The 16,706-nt window shown below is 53.1% G+C and overlaps 1 protein-coding gene across 1 annotated transcript; it reads right to left on the reverse strand.

Annotated features, from left to right (window-relative positions):
- Positions 1 to 1,107: 1,107 nt before the first annotated feature.
- Positions 1,108 to 7,316, reverse strand: DUOXA2 (dual oxidase maturation factor 2). Its single transcript, XM_032784508.1, has 6 exons — positions 7,170 to 7,316; positions 6,429 to 6,486; positions 4,365 to 4,499; positions 3,554 to 3,767; positions 2,372 to 2,586; positions 1,108 to 1,307 (listed from the first exon to the last, which is right to left on the reverse strand). The coding sequence occupies exons 1-6, from the start codon at positions 7,314 to 7,316 to the stop codon at positions 1,108 to 1,110; spliced, it is 969 nt and encodes a 322-aa protein (XP_032640399.1).
- Positions 7,317 to 16,706: the final 9,390 nt, after the last annotated feature.

Raw genomic sequence — 16,706 nt, forward strand, 5'->3', positions numbered from 1 at the left:
TGGGCCTTTTGCCAGCATGGGTGGGGGAGGTACTGTGGCCTGTAACACGCAGGAGGCTGTGATGGTCCCTTCTGGCCTTAAAGGCTATGAGGCCCAGAAAGATGCCAGCTGGAACTTGAAAACTTCCAGAGATGAAGAATCCACTCCTGCCTTGGGAGTTTGTGCCAGTCGTTAAGCTCCCTCACTGTGAACAACTGGGGCCTTCTCTCCACTTTAATTTGGCTGGCTTTAACCTCTGGCCATTGGTTCTTGTGCTGCCTTTCACTGCTAGATTAGAGCCCTTTAGTCTGCAGCGCTTGCTCCCCTTGAAGGTACTTCTACCCCCTTGCTGTATCTATACCTGTGGTTGCTGGCAGTGCTTTAGTGCAATGCTCCCCTGCTGTCTTGTCGTGCCAATATTCCAGCTGCCCTCCCTAACAGAGAGAGAGGTGCAGTGCTGACCAGCGAGACTGCACCAGGAGGCAGCTCATTAGGGATCGTCATTGCATGGCTTGATTGTTGTTCTTTGCAATCTACCCCCATCCCCCCACCCCTGCCCAGAGTTGCTCATTGAACATATTCTTCATTGAATATTCTTCATATTGGGTTTAGCCTTTTCAGTCTGTTACGTAGAATACTGGATGCCAGTAGCATTTCAGTCCTGCCTGCAGGATCCGAGTGTGTCTCACATACTTATTGTATGTGGGTGTCACAGCCCCTCCATGCGAGATTGCATTCCCCCTACTCGTGGGTTCAACATCTGTAGCCAGATGTGAGTCCAGTGGGAGAAGGGAGGGTTTTGACCTGACTCCAGAAACGGTGTGGAAGTGCAAGCGGAAATGGCCCCTGGGAACCCATTTGAGCAGCGCGACTATGCAGCGCAACCCATATGCTGAGTCCCTGCTGGCTCCAAGGCAGTGCCTTCCCTTTCTCTGGAGATCGCTGGAGAGGAGACGAACTTGGAGGGTTCTCGGCTCAGCAGAGCATGGCAAGGTGCTTGCTGATTTCTCAGGTGCCAGCAGGACATGCGAGTTTGATCTTGGCGGAGACACAGAGAAGGATCTGGACTCCTTAGTGCTCCGGTCCCTTGTGCTTAGGGTCCAACTAGGGAGAGAGGAGGAGCTTCTTCTAGACCGCCTCAATGGTCATTGCAAAGTTGTCATAAGGATTCTTTCTGCTTGCCCGGAAGTGGGGGTTGCCATACGCTTCCCCCAGCATCGCATCCCCTTCCTCTTTGTCCTCGCTCAGATCAAAGAAGGCTTTCAGTACCTTAGGTCGGAGGTAGTGTAGCACGACCACTACCACCCCAATCAGGAAACACAGCAGAGCTGGAAGACACAAGCAACGCGCACACACTCAGCAAACTCCCCTTCTGTGCACCTTCCACACAAGGAGGGTCCTTTGGGAGCAGCGTGTCCCTCCTGCAGGGCGACAGATCACACCCAGCTACCAGCCTGGGACATAGCCCAGCTTCCACCCAGCTGATGCCCCCTGTGTGTATTCTGACAGGCAAGAGGGAACGGCCTCCAAATGGGGAACTATCACACCACCTTCCTCTCACTGCAATGAGGGCACTATGGGCTGCTGTGCTCTGCCCCCCTTTCAAATCCCATGCCACACCCTGCAGCGCCATCAGCTGGACGTTTTGGGGAACATACATAGACTGTGGGAATACTTACCACTTCGGCCATTAAGTGCATACAAACCCCACAATCTACTGAAAAAGTCTCACAGTGACCTGCCAACCCACTCCACCCCTTTGCCACGAGTGATGCTTTTCACTGTGCAAAGGAACTGGTATGTTTTGTTGAGCACGAGGCCTGTTCCTCCAAACAGCACAGGAGACCAGGCTAGCTGGGTGTTAGCAATTCAGAGCTGAGTTCCATCAGCTGCGGATACAGCCTGCTCAGCAGAGCTGTCTGGAGAATGACAGGGGTTTTTTGCAGAAAATTTTAATATTTTTTCCTTTTGATATTTAAATTGCCTGTGATTTTTTTTAACAAAAAAGTTGTTTTTTAAAAAAAAGGTTTTCAGTTAAAAAAATGAGTTTTTAAAAATCCCAATTTTTTTCCAAATGCCAAAACTTTTTACCCAAAACTAATAGTCTGCCAAAACATTTTCAGAAATGTCAATCACAATCAAACGTCCAATGAAAAAACACAAGCTCCTGTGCTCCGTGGGAACACGTGCATTGCATCAGCCCCAGGGGGAGCTGCAGAGCATGGAGCGACATGGCAAGGTTCACAGCTGATGGCTCTGACCCTCACAGGTTGGCTGTGAGGGACTCGGAACTGGACGAGAAGCAGCAGGTGCACGGGGCAAATCTGCCTCCTCCTCAGTCACCTGGTCTTCCCTGGAACCATGTTACAAAGAAAGCAAATGTGATGCCTACCTGTTGCAAGCGTGAGCCAGAAGGATGCCCCATAGACGATCTGCAAGGAGGCGGGACCGAACTGGATGGCGCACATGGGTGAGTTCCTGACCGTGGAGAAGGAGAGCAGCGAGAAGATCATGAAGGTCCCAGTGACCAGGATCATGTAGCCCCCGTAGACGAGGACTGGCATGGAGAACAGCATGTTGGAAATGAGCCAAGCACAAAATGCCACCCTAGTGGGAACAGAAAATGATGAGACCCACACACAGCCACTGGAACGGGCCACTGTCTTGGCACCAAACTGACTGCTGGGCAAGTTGCAGCCTTGTAACCCCCTCACTCCCTGAACGCTCACCTCCAGGCTGGTCTAGGAGCTCCAGGCTGTTCCTGAGCTTTCCCCAGGCACTGCCAGCACAGAGAACTGGATGCCCCTCCCAGCTTCCACGGGCCAAGACAGAGGGGTGGTACCCATGGACAGAATGTGGGACACGGCTGTTCCTTTGTAGGGGGTGGAGCAGCTTTTTTTCATAGTTCTGCAAAGGGCCAGGAGGTGCTGAAAGGCATGCCAGGGGCAGGCTAAGGGAAGAGGCAGACTGCAGCAAATTCAGCCCCCTGTGCCCAGAGGGGGTGGGCTCCAACCCTCAACTCCAAGTCAAAGGAAGGTTCCAAGTCAGATCGGAAGGACCGTATTTCCAGTCTTGCCCGTGTGTCCAGCCCCAGTGAAGTTCACCCGCAGTGTCTCCATCCACTTGTGCTTCCTGGACGTAGGCAATAGAGGCCAAGATTTTCAAAAACAGGAGCCTAAAGTCAGACTCTTCCATCCATATTTAGGCACCTGCCTGATCCTCAGCAATGCTGAGCACTCTCTAGCCCCTCCCCCCCCCGACCTACACCTGTGACCCCCAGGGCCTGGTTTCTGCTACAGATTGACTTGGCTGCTGTATGGTTATTGTGAATGGGTTGACTTCTGTAGACCCCATTGCAGCGGGGGGTAGGGGAGGCAGGCACCGCTCCAGGCCATGTCTGCTCCTAGGAAATGGGAGTCCAGTGCTGGCTTTCCAGAGGAGTCTCCCAGCACAGCAGGCTTTGCTAGCAAACCCATTTCACTTGGAGCAGGCCTGGGACAAACCCAGGATGCACAGTCTGCTCCCCTCAGGAAGGGAGACTGTCCGGCTCCCTATGAAGAAGGAGGAGGCTCACCAGAGAGTTGCTGATGCGTAGTGGCCGGAGATCCTGTACTGACTGTGCACGCCGCAGGGGCTCTGCTGGCTGAACTTCTCTGCCACATACAGGATGGAGCTGGGCAGCCCCTTCGCCAGGCCCTCCTTGTAAATTTGGTCATAGTTTACTCCAAAGCGCCAGGCAAAGTGCTCGTTGTAGTTGATGGTTTCATTGATCTGATTCACTGGGTTCCCTGCAGGAAAGGGAAGTGTCTTGTTAGCCTTGGGGCAGAACAGAGATTCTGCAGTGTGTGGGGATCCAGGGGGCTGAGCAGTAACTGAGGGGCCAGTTAGTTACCTCAAGGGCACGGCTATTGCTGAGCTTACTGTCCCTTTATACCACCAGCCTGCCTTGCGGTAGTCACCCCAGAAAGATGAGAAGCCCCATTGTCTCCCCTTCCCAGATCTTCCCAGGCTGACCAGTTCTGGTGGATTGTGTGTCATGGATGTGGCCCCGAATCCAGAAATCAGACAGTATTGACTGGGTGATAAGCAACTGCGCTGTCCCCAACCAGAGACTGGACTGCATGTTACAGGCAGTTCCCCTCCCACTCCTCCCCGCCCCTAGGATCTAGGTGGCCCAGCAAGCAGACTGGTACCCAGCATGCACTGGAAGCCAGAGGAGATGTATGGGGCCCCTGCGGCTGGTAGTGGAGTTGGTGGCCTTACAACCAAGTGAATGGCCAACAGCTCATGCTACGATGTCCAAAGTCAGGGTTGGGGAGAGATCCCCATGTGCTGTGCACATGGGCTGCGTCTCACTGGCTGATGCATCCCAGCGTTCCACTCACCTATTAGCGTGACATTGACTCCCCCTAAGCCGATGTGCAGGCCAATGTCAGCGTTCACCATGGTACGGCTGAAGGATTTGTAGGAAGTGTTCGCTGTCACCTGGCCAGTCTCCCAGTCTCCAGTGAACTGCACAGCTGGGAGGGGAGAGGAATCGAGGGTGGAGTTAGTCAGGGGCTGGCACCAGGCGCTGCCGCCCTCATGATCACCAACTGTGGGCAGAGTCTGGGTTTGTAGGGATGGACTCTGCGCAATCATCTGTTCAAAGACAGAGGCCAGCCAAGCTCCAAAAGGCCCTGACTGGCTTCTCACTACTGAAATAAGCTCTTTAGGCTCACACCTAGCCCTGTCTGGGATCCCTCCAGGCGGAATTGCCTGGCTCTATGGCAAATAGAAGCAGAGAGGAGCCTTCACATCTTGGATCCAAAGGGTCACTTCGACTAGGGCATGTTCCAGCAGGGTGCTCAGCTGCCTTATGCTGCCCCCTTGTTTGTTGAGCTGCCCCCTTTTAAAACAAACCATTTATTCATCCTTGAACTTTTCAGATTTTAAAAGCTCTAAAGATGGAGCCTGCACAGCCTCCCTGTCTCAGGCAGGGTTCAGTCCACAGGGCCAGAATGCTCTCCCCCAACCCTTCCCCCCAGGGGGAGACGCTCGGAGGTCTGGGAGTCTGTGTGAAGAAGGAGTGGGGCAGAGGGGATGCATCAAATTGTCCCCCCTCCAGCCCATGGGGCATGTCTAGTTCATGCAACCTAAGACCCGTGGAGAACAGGCCTCAAAGGGGGGGGTGGTGGGGCACGCATAGACCCTAGAGTTCTCAGCACCCCAGCTCCAATGACACTGCACTGCCAGGGAATGGGGGAATCAGAGCTGGGGTGGCCTGCAACGGGGGGCCTTCAGCAGCTGCCTGCGCTCCCTGCAAGGCTCAGGGGCTGAACCTCCTGCTTCTGCTGTGGAGGCACAAACCCAGATCTGTTCCTTTCACCCAGGGGGAGAATTTGGAGGAAATGCCCCCAGGACAAACTCTGAGATCTTCTTGTAGACACACTGCAGTCCAGAAGGACTGAGGCTTGCAAAATGGTATGATCCCTGAGTACTCAGGACCCCTCCCCCCTCCAGTACTTGCTGTGGGGGGGGGGGGGTCACAGAGCCAGAGTATCTATCTAGGTAATCCAAACTGGGCTTTCGGGTGGTGCCAGACAGAGAAATTCTTGGCTTCAGCTCTGAAAACGATTCATTATTCTTGTGTGCCCAAGCAGCACTTGGACGTCACGTTATGCTGAGAGCTGCATGTGGTGGCTCTCAAGTGCCTCAGGGACGGTGGACTCACTCCCAGAGAAGGCGATGGGGGCTGTGCCTGCTGCCTTTTGCCCCTTCTCTGAGAGCCAGTCTTCTGCATTTCCTCAGAGTGCTCCCATGTCACTTGGACTCAGGGAGCAGCTTGCAAAAATGGCAGGGACCGATCCCTAGGGCTATTGGGTGCTGCCAGTTGTAACAACACTCAGCATCTCTCCAGCAGTTGCCTTCTAAGGGTCCCAGTGAGCTTTACAAACAGGGGTTCAGCCACCCTCAGCACCCCTGTGAGAGGGGCAAATACCATAGTGTGTGCAGGTATGTGTACATGCACCACTGCCCTCTACTGGCTGGCACCAGAACTGTTCAGCTGTGCATCAGAGGCTCCCTCCTGCTTACTACCATTATTCTGTAGATCACATAAGGGGTTGAGTGTTTTGGCACAGAGGGATTTGATTCCTCTTCCCTGAGAAGCTCTGAGTGGCCACAGAGAGAATAGTGACATTCACAGCATTCCTAGATGGCCATGCATTCATTAAAATACTATCAAGCCCATTATAGAGATGGGGAAACTGAGGCCCAGACAGTTTAAGTGACTTGTCCAGGTCACACAGGAAGATTGAGTCAGAGTTGGGAATAGAACCCAGATCCCCTGTGCTCTAACTGCTAGCCCATGCTTCCTGTGTACACACCCAAAGCCTCCCTACCAGGAAGTGCCCCTCCTCTGGGAATATAGTCCCATGTGTCACTAGCTAGTTCGAGGGAGCACTTACCAACAATCACCGCCCCAATGAAAAGGCTCAGGATAACCCGGAATAACCAATACAGCCTCTGTGAGGAGAGAGATGGAAGGGGGGTCAGCTGTAAGGAGTGGCCCAACAGGTCCTCAGTTCTCTGAGTCAGTGAATGTAACAAAACCACTTAAAAGTCGCAAAGCTAGTATGAGACTAAGTTCTCTGGGAAAGGGACAGAGGCTCTGCACATGTTGGTGCAGCACCTCACACCAATCCTGATCAGGGCTTCTAGGCTAATAGAGACAAACAATAATATCATTGGACTTACACAAAAAACTGCTGTGAGGGGGGGAGAGGCCAGGACTTGAGTAGCAGGAGGTGCAGCCTATCAGAGGGGAAGGGCAAATACAGAGGTAGGGGAAGCCCAGGATTGGACTAGCAGGGGGCTGTGGGGCAGGGCTGTGGTGCCCTGGCAGAGCAGGGGCCAGAGCTATGGTGCAGGACTAGCAGGGTGCTGTGGGGCAGGGCTAGGGTGTCCTGGCAGAGCAGGGGGCAGGGCTATAGTGCAGGACTAGGAGGATGCTGTGGGACAGGGTTGGGGTGCCCTGGCAGAGCTCTGGGGGGGGGGGTGAGGGCTATAGTGCAGGACTAGCAGGGCGCTGTGGGACAGGGTTGGGGTGCCCTGGCAGAGCTCTGGGGGTGCCAGGGCCTGCATGGACGAGGTGTGGCAGGTCAGCGCTCTCGGTCTCTCTGGGACCGGCTGGCGGCTGGGGCACTCACCGCTCGGCCCCGGATCCCCGGCAGGATGAGCAGGAAGCTGAGCCCCAGCGATAGGAAGAGGGCGATGACGATGATGGAGCTGACATCGAAGGCGTAGGCCTTCCTCGGCTGCGGGTAGAAGGGGTAGACGCCGTCGAAGAGAGTCATTGTGCACGGCTGGGGCTGGGCAGAGGGCGGCGAACCTGAGAGACACAGAGAGACTTAGACGTGCCCAGAGCCGGGGTGTCTAGCACCGCATCGGGCCTGGGATCCGCCCGGGCCTGTGGGAAGCCCCGGGCAGAGGGCTGGGATGGCCCCAGGACCATCGGCTGCATCTCTGTGCGGGGCTCGGGGGCGGCTGCCCGGCCCTGGCTTCCCGGCGCTGGGCTGGGCTGACCTCGCCTCCGAGTTCCCGAGCGGCGCCAGGACACGTGCCTGAGATGATGGAACTAGCCCGGGGCCAGAGGAAACGCGCCGGACAAAGGCTCCGCTAGTCTGAGGGCCCCGTTCCCCGGGCGATCTGGGCTTGTGGGGGCGGGCGGGCACCCCACCGAGCGCCGCTCTGCTCCTCGCTGCTCAGCCGCCCCCTTCCCCTTGACCCTAAGGCAGCCAGTGCCGCCGCTCCGCGCTTGGCGGGAACTAGCTGGGACCTGCCTGGCGCCGCAGCAGCGGGAATCAGGGCACGTGTGTTTTGCGGTGCGCCTCGCACTGGACCCGAAGGAGCGAACGAGCGAGCGATCTCGGACTAGCAGGCGCTCAGATGCGCCGCAGGCTGAGCTCTGCATCTATAACGCTGGCTTTGTATTAGCTCCGTTTCCTGGCCCTGGGTCTCAAATGCCATTGGTGGTCTGGACATCGCCACCAGCAGCAAATACCCCCTGTTCCAGCCTGGCAGAGCAGGAATCCTGTATGCGCGCCAAAGGGGTGCGAGGTGCTGCCCAAGGTCAAAGAGGGAGCAATTGGCAGAGTCAGGATTTGGCTCGGAGTTCCCAGCTCTAAGCAGTCCCCGCCTCCCCGCAAACTGGCTGGAGCACAGGTGTATTCGCTGGCATTTTCCAACGCTGCCTAGGCGATTTAGATACATATTTGCCATAAGTTTTCGTGGCAGCCGGATCTGTTCTGTCCAGTTTGATTATCTGTTAAGATTGTTATGTGATTTCTTTAGAAAATAGACAGACTTAAAAAGCGTTATTTCTGTCTCAGGCATAGTCCGGGCTGTTTGTCACTTTCCTCTTTCTCACAAATAGCTAAACTGATTTTGCTGAAACTTTCCAGCAAAAATCATTTTATCTTCCCGGGAAGACCCCGGAACAGTTCAGCCCCAAAGGGGAAAGTTTCCGAATATTCCAACTCACTGAAAATAGGTAGAAGTTAGAAGGGGCAGAGCACGGGATCCTAAACTCAGTCGAATAAACACCCGACAGGGACTCTGGCCTTTATACAAAGGAATTTAGCGTTTTTACTATGCGCTAGATTGGGATCCCTCCCTGTGTTTATAAAGGTTTGTCAACACAGAGAAATTGACCGCAATAGCTTCTGTGGAATAAGCTACGCCCAGGGCCGGCTCCAGGCACCAGTTTATCAAGCAGGTGCTTGGGGCGGCAAGTTCCGGAGTGGGGCGGCACTTTCAGGGATTCCGCGGCAATTCGGCGGAGGGTCCCTCACTCCCGCTGGGAGCGAAGGACTTCCCGCTGAATTGCCGCAGATCACGATTGCGGCTTTTTTTTTTTTTTGGCTGCTTGGGGCCGCAAAACCCCTGGAGCTGGCTATGGCTGCGCCACAATAGCTCCCATGTTGAACCTCTCTTCCGGAGGAGAAATCACTTTATTCCAGAATAATTAACGTATTTCCAAAGCGGAGTAATTATTCGGGAATAAAATCACATTTATTCCAGAGCAATTATTCCACAAGGGCTTTTCCGGTCAATTCCCCCGTGTAGACAAGTCCCGAGTTAGAATTTAAAACCCACCTGCTTTCTTCAAGCAGGGACTCGAGTGGGGTAACTCGCAGGGTAAGTGTGAATTGGGGAATCGCGTTCTGGTAAAGCCGCTCAGGCAGTTCTGAGATGCGGAGAAAAACCCGATACCGCGATCAGACGGCATCAAGCTTTGATCATTGAACGGCAGCCCGGAATTCCCTGGATCGCCCAGAAATCAGGGGCGGCTCCAGGCACCAGCGCTTCAAGCCGAACCCGCTACAAGTCGCTGCATTTGAACTGAAAATGTCTCATGATGAAAAAGTTTTTTATATATACCTATTCCCCATAGGAAAATGTTTCTTTCTAATTTTTTTAATTATTATTTATCAATGAGAAATTTTAAAGTCGAACAACCATTTTCATCTGGCTTCATTCCGGATGGAAAGTTCACTTTGAAAACGGAAAATTCGTTGAACTTTCAAAATTCTAGCCGGGGCGGGGTCCCCCCCCCTCTGGCGCTGGATCCAGAATTTCTAGACCTGGGGGGTTAGTTTTTCCTTTTTATCTTTTTCTCCCCTGAAACTTTTCAGAAGGCTGGGGAAAATCGCCCAGGTGTAAAAAATGAAACTTGTGAACTCCTCGGCTCTGACAGCGTTCAAAGGGTGAAGAGGCTTTGAAAAGTTAAGAATGAGAAAAGAAAAGAAAAGAAAAGAAAAGAAAAGTTGGCTGGCACGATTCATCCTACCTCTTTCAGCGCCAAAAGGACTCAAGCGGGGTGGGGGGCAAGCGGGGAGGGTAATGACAACCCAACCCCGGCATTTCGAGGGGAGGGGGTGTTGAAAACTAAATCGGAGCCAACATCTCGCTCCGAATCCCGCCGCGGGGACCGGCCGGTTTGTTTCCCAGCTCTCCTGCAAAAAGCATCCTGCGAAAACTCTCCCTTGGCAATTTCTGTCGGGGCTAGAGACGGGTGCAGCTGGCTCTGGGGTGCCCCAGACGGGACAGGCAAGTGACGAAATCCCACCCGGCCGCCAAGGGCTTCTCCGGGGATGGACAATGCCCTGCGTGGGGGGCCAGCCCGGACTTGGTTTCAGGGTCCTTGCACCCACACGTCCCCTGGGAGCGGGTAAGGCAAAGGGGCTGCGGGTCATGTCCCCAGGGATCTTCACGCAGGGACACAGCCAGTCCCCAGGGCCTGCAGTGTGGCAGCCCCGAGAAGCCCAGGGTGTTTGGCTTCTCCCGTGCAGCCAGTTCCCGGCAGAAATACCCTAGCGGGACCCGGGAGAACATCTCCCTGCTGCCTGGAGCCCCAGCCCAGGATGGGCGCCTGCCCCTCGCTTACCTGTCCGGCAGGGCAGCACTCAGGGTCCAGCAGTGCTGGCAATAGCTCGCGGGCTGCTCTCTTATAGCCCTCGCGCCCGCTCCCCGTCGGGGTGCCCGCACACTCTGGGGGCAGGTGTCTATGCAAATGAGGCAGCTGGGCCCCGCCCCCAGCGCTTCCTCCCCGGCGGTGGACCCGCCCAGCCCCACTCTGCCCAGAGCCGGCCAGGGAGGAGGCAGCGGGGCAAGAGCGCTGCGCGGCATCGCACACAAGGCGCACCCGCTGTCCAGGTGAGTGTGCTGCCCTCTCGGGGCCGGGGCCCTGGATCGGGAGGTGCAGCGGGATGCACCTGCTGAGAGTCTGACCGGGCGCTAGCTGGGCGGTTCTCGCAGGACACCGCCAGGGGGCGCCGCGCCCCCAGTCCTTTGACAGGTGGATCTGTGCCGGCGCCGGGCCAGTTGGGAGCCCACCTGTGCGAAGCAGAGGGTCCTGCTGCGGGCAGGTGGCGTCCCTGGGGAGAGCCGGGCTACACCAGCCGCCCGCCGTCCTGGAGCCGGCCTGGCCAGGGCAGGTGGAGCCTGGCACAGCCGCTGCGCAGCCTCCCTCCCCGGCGTGGGTCGCTCAGCGCTTTGGAGGTGCCCAGCCCGAATGCGGAGCGCCAGGCACAGCCCCCCCCCCCCCACGCCTCAAACTCCCCGAGGCCGGGAGCCCTGGGCGGGGCGCGCCCGCACCCCCAATTAAATCTTGGCCACGGGGACGCTTTTTCCTCCCAGGCCAGTCCCTTGCTCAGGGCGCTGATGGAGGGGCTAGGCGGGAGGGTCTCTGCTCTGGGGAGGGGCTGAGTCCCCAGGGGAGCCGCGTGTGGGGCTGGCTGGCTCTGTATTTCCCTGGCCGAGGCCAGGACTCAGGGCAGAGGCCCCTCGGGACGGGAGCCTCCTTTCCCTGGCCCTTTGCGGGGGCCTGGGCTCCCCTGCACATTCTGTGCCCTTTGCTTCTGCCAGCTGCCCCCGGGCAGGGCTGTGCTGGGAGCCCCAGCTGCTGGCTGTGCCCTGGCCAGAGGGAGGCGGGGAGTCAGATCAGGGCCCCAGCGCCTGTTCCAAGGGGCTCGCCAGGAGCCGGCTCTGCTTCGCGGATACCCCGTCCCCCCCCTTCCGCGCAAGTAGGCGATCTGGGGCCAGGCAGTGGGAATCTGCCTCCTCGGCATGTAGAACAGCCCTGTGGGGCTCCTGAGCCCCCGTTGGTTTAGTTCTCTTCATACTCGGGGTCCCAGACCCCCTCTAGGCACAGGGACAGCAAGTCCTGCCCTGCCCTGAGACGTGGCGAAATCCCATCCACCCCATCCCCTGCCAGCCAGCCCTGAGCACTGTCTGGCCCCAGACGGATTCTACTGCTAAATGCATGGGACACATTAAGGAGCCGGGTCTTGGAAATGTAACTTGGGGACTGAATGTGCTGCAAGATTAAGAAGCGTAAAGCAGCCACAAATCGCATTCTGCAGCGTTCAATCTTTTTAAGAAACCAGCTTCCTATAGCTGTCCAATCCCCTGTGCTGCAGCAGCTCCGCTTAACTGAGCATAGAGACTTTCTGGGGTACTTGTGTGAGCAGCCCCCCATCAGACTCTGGAGTTCCCACACAAGAGGGTGAGTGTTTGGGGGAGCTAGTCCCCCCTCCCTTTTTCAATATACAGCTGCTCAGCCCTGGAGGGAGCTTGTCCTTGCCAATTCCTCCTGGAAGCCCTTCTTTGGCACTGAGGGTTTGTTTGCATCACTCTTATCTGGAGTGTTTGCTAGAGCCTTGCAGATTTGGATAGGGTTCACTGAACGATTTGATGAAAGGCCTGGAGCCTTTGGAGATAGCAAGGGAACCAAGGAGTCCCACGCCCAGACTCCTAGCAGGAGACAAGGACCATGGTTTGGCTCTGGTAGCACTAGGGTTCTGTGTTTTCATGGGGTGGGGAAGCTCAGAGCTAGAGTGGGGTGTGGGCAGAAAAGCAGGATCAAACTCCATTGCTGGATAGGGCAGAGCTGGCTTTTTGAATGTACCAGCAGGGATCTGAGGTACAGAGAGGAGTGACCTTCCCTGGGGCAGAACTGAGACTAGATCCCCTGTCTAGTGTTACCTCCCAGCACATCCTCCCTCTGCCACAGTAGAGGAGGGGTTTCAAACCTTGCAAACTCCTTGTGGGGCTCCTAGGGCTTTTGGAGCCCGCCCAAGTCTGCAAACTGGTTCCCCAGTCAAAGCCCTGTGTTTTCAGGAGTGGTTCAATAAACAGGCCAAAGAGCTGCTAGATGCCATAACACAAGGCATTTGTTTGGCATGCAGGGGCTGGCCTGCATTTTGCTAGCTACGCCTGAACTCACCAGCACCAACGTGCTTGCTCTTTCTCCACAGTGCTGGGAGAGAACACTGGCCTGGTTCTGAACGAATGCATCCCAGAAATCAGGCAAATCAGCCCCCAGATGAGCAGATAACAAAGCAACAAACTGCAGCACAGGCCAGTTGGAGCTCTAGGTGGCCATGCTTGGGAAATAGATTCCCTTGCTCAAGGAGCACCACCCCCAGGAGACCGCATTATTCAGGCCCAGAAGGTCCTCTCGGCAGGCCTGAGTTCCAGAGTCCTTGCTCGGACTTGCAGGGATAGACATGCTAAATGGATAGTATGGAGAGTTCCCAAAAGGACAAGCAAGGAAGTGGAACACAGAAGCCACCAAAATAATCTTTGGTTAATTGCTCCCCATGAGGATTTTGGGATCTCAGTCCCTGTTGAATACTCTCCACAGTCTTGGATTTTGTCAGTTGATAGAGGCTGGGTGGATCCTCTGGGCCAGACCATGGAGAGATGAGAATCCCAGATATAAAGAGTCAACTTCCCTGCTTCACAGGCCTAGTACAAATCCCCCAGGCTGCACCAGAAGACAAGAACAAAAGATACTTTCAAAACTCTTGTCTGTTAGAACTCTGCATGAGAGCAGAACCTTTCTGAGACAGTGAGGGATGGGGAAATGGAGGAAGGATGGGCTATTGGACAGTGCATTTGGTTTGATTTCTCTGGGACCATGGGTCAATCACATAACCTACCATGTGTCTCTGGTCCCCAGTTATAGACTGCGGATAGCACTTCCCTACTTCCTGGAGGGAACGTTAAGATAAAACCATTAAAAGAACAGGAGTACTTGTGGCACCATAGAGACTAAGTTAATTGTATCTAATTTGCATATTAATTCGAGTTCAGCAGTCACCGTACTCACCAGCAACCACACACCATACAACATAAACACTAACCCAGGAACCTATCCTTGCAACAGAGCCCAATGCCAGCTCTGTCCACATATCTATTCAAGTGACACCATCATAGGACCTAATCACATCAGCCACGCCATCAGAGGCTCATTCACCTGCAATCTACCAACGTGATATATGCATCATGTGCCAGCAATGCCCCTCTGCCTATATACATTGGCCAAACTGGACAGTCTCTATACAAAAGATAAATGACACAAGTCTGACATCAGGAATATAACATCTAAACCAGTGGAGAACACTTCAACCTCTCTAACCACTTCAGTGACAGACCTGAGGTGGCAGTTAGCAACAAAAAGATTCAAAACAGACTCAAAGAGAGTACTGCTGAACTTGAGATTATATGCCAAATTAGATACAATAACGTAGGTTTAAACAGAGAATGGGAATGTTGGGTCATTCACACTATTGAAATCTCTTTCCCTATGTTTAAGTTCTCCTTCACGCTTCTATGGGTCATCTCAATTATCCTTCAAAGTTTTTTTTTCTCCTGCTATGATAGCCATCTCAATTGATTAGACTCTTCCTGTTGGTATGGGAACTTCCACCTTTTCATGTTCTCTGTATGTATAAATATCTCCTGTCTGTGTTCCATTCTATGCATCCAAAGAAGTGAGCTGTAGCCCACGAAAGCTTATGCTGAAATAAATTTGTTAGTCTCTAAAGTGCCACAAGTACTCCTGTTCTTTTTGCGGATACAGACTAACATGGCTGCTACTCTGAAACCTCTCATAAATCCATTAGTTGCTCATGTGCTATGGAGGATGGAGGATTGAATTCAGGTGCAGGAGATCTGGGCTCTATTCCTGACTTTGCCACTGACTTTCTGGGTACCCACAAGCAAGTCACTTCCACTCTCTGTGCCTCAGTTTCCACATCTGTAAAATGTGGCTAACAATAGCTACCTCTTTTATAAAGTCTTTTGAGATCTACTGATGAAAAGTGCTGTATAAGAGCTAAGTATTACCCTGGAAAGAATGAAAAATGCAACAAAGGCAAGTTGCTTGTTAGTGTCTCTAGCCATCCCTGAGGCATGTGCTCAGCTCTTCACATTTACATACAGAGGTGAAACATGTGACATGAATGCAGAATGCATTGGCTGATACCATGGCAGGAAGAGCACTGTATAAATGCCTTGGTGGTAGAGACTAGGTCTCTCTCTCTCTTTGCAGAAATATATGACTGGACACTCCAGCTGTTGGCTATCTTCTAATAATTTTCCTTGCATAATATTCTATCTTTCTCTGCTGTTTATCTTCTATTTCTTTAAACTGGGCCAGGAGTGGAAATTTCCTGTTAATTTCATACCAGCCCAGATCCTATTACAGTCTGGATTTGTGGTTTTCTGCTTGTGAGAAGTAGCCATTTGTGAGTGTCTCTTTCTACTGGTGCTTTGGATAATGCTGTAGTAAGGATTCACTGTGCTAGTTGTATCGGAGCTATCTGAGTTCATGTTACACCCAGCTGGCAATTTTTGTAAATTTTGTTGTAACTCTTTCCTCTAGAAACTACTCTGTCCACAGATAAATACATACCCATATGCATACATAGCCATACCGCTTGCAACCATAAAGGGACGTCACCGTTCTGTTTGCAGTGTACTGTGCTTTTCAAGGTAGAGGAATGTTTCAGTAGTTATCTTAAATCCATATGTCATAAAGATGTAACTTTCTTTAAAAAGCTAATGAAGTGGTTTCCTTGTAATAACACTTGATGATGTTTGGATCTGAGATCAGCTGGGAGGAGATTTATACAGTATTATTTCTCATAAGTAAAGGAAGATTTGTTTACAGTGTATCAAACCGCCTGTAATGGCATCGTGTGTTCAAAGGGCAACAAAAATCTCAAACTTTTTTACTGGCGACCCCTTTCACATAGCAGGCGTCTGAGTGTGACCCCCTTAATAAACTAAACACACTTTTTAATATATTTAACACCATTATAAATGCTGGAGGCAAGTGGGGTTTGGGGTGGAGGTTGATAGCTTGCAACCCCCTGTGTAATAATCTCACAACCCCCTGAGTGGTCCCGACCCCCAGTTTGAGAACCCCTGTTTTAGAGTGTGTATCTCCTCTTGCACACAAACTGAGGGCCTGGAGATGGTATCTGGTTAGGTGGGCACAAATGCTAGCAGTTAGATCTTAAACTACTGCATTGGAATTAGAGGTGCACGTGCTAGCATTTGTACCTTCTGCTAATAATAGGAGATAAGTTCTAGGTATCATTAACTGCAGATGCAAAACTGAACCTATAATATTATGATCCAGGTTGAGAGGTTTCTAAAAATCAGGTACAATACATGCGTTCCATTAGCCTCTGTGTAAAACACATGATATACCTGGAATGTGGGAAAAGATGATTGTGTAATCCTTGTCAGAAACGATGTCCAGAAAATGGTTTATCCAAACAATGTGACTTCTTGCCGAGGCAGTGCATTGAGGAGGTCCTTCCACAGAGCAGGTGAAAATAGCTTTGGAAACAGACCCACCATACTGCTATTTGCTGCAACCTCTTTCCCCCGCTGTGCAGACCTACTGTTCAGAACTGTGCCTTATGGACAGGAACACTATAGAAATACAAAGGCAAGATGCCTTTGCAGACTGCTGGTCTTCACCCTTAAGATTTCTGCCTCAGAAGCAGAACAAGTGTTAACCTGGTTGGATGATTTCAAGTACTGACTCCAATCTAGCATGTTAGGGGAGCCACCTAAGTTAGCCAATGGGAGCTGCCAGCGAGAGGAGTGCATACTAAGTCCCGCCCCTGTCTCAGAGATAGATACCTAAGTCTAGGTTGCAGGGAGGCATCCATTCTTCCTAGAGGTCCATGGTTGGGAAGCCCTTTGGAGTTAAGCACCCAAGCCGTATTATGTGAGGAGGAGCATCTCTCTCATAACTTTTAGCCTAGTGGGTCAGTAACCCACTTAGGATGTGGGAGACTCCCCCAGTTCATGTCCCCCTCTGCCTGATGGGGAGAAGGGATTTGAACAGGCATCTCACAGCTGAGTGCCCTAACCACTAG

The sequence above is a fragment of the Chelonoidis abingdonii genome, chromosome 9 (assembly GCF_003597395.2).
Source record: "Chelonoidis abingdonii isolate Lonesome George chromosome 9, CheloAbing_2.0, whole genome shotgun sequence".
In the NCBI taxonomy this organism is placed as follows: domain Eukaryota; kingdom Metazoa; phylum Chordata; order Testudines; family Testudinidae; genus Chelonoidis; species Chelonoidis abingdonii.

What these genes read in the sequence shown, in the direction of transcription:
- DUOXA2 (XM_032784508.1), bottom strand. Translation starts at nt 7,316, where the DNA reads ATGACTCTCTTCGACGGCGTCTACCCCTTCTACCCGCAGCCGAGGAAG. An exon ending in CGGGGATCCGGGGCCGAGCG is followed by an intron (nt 6,487 to 7,169) that starts GTGAGTGCCCCA and finishes CTCTCCTCACAG; the next exon opens with AGGCTGTATTGGTTATTCCG. An exon ending in CTGGCTCACGCTTGCAACAG is followed by an intron (nt 1,308 to 2,371) that starts GTAGGCATCACA and finishes TGTGTCTTCCAG; the next exon opens with CTCTGCTGTGTTTCCTGATT.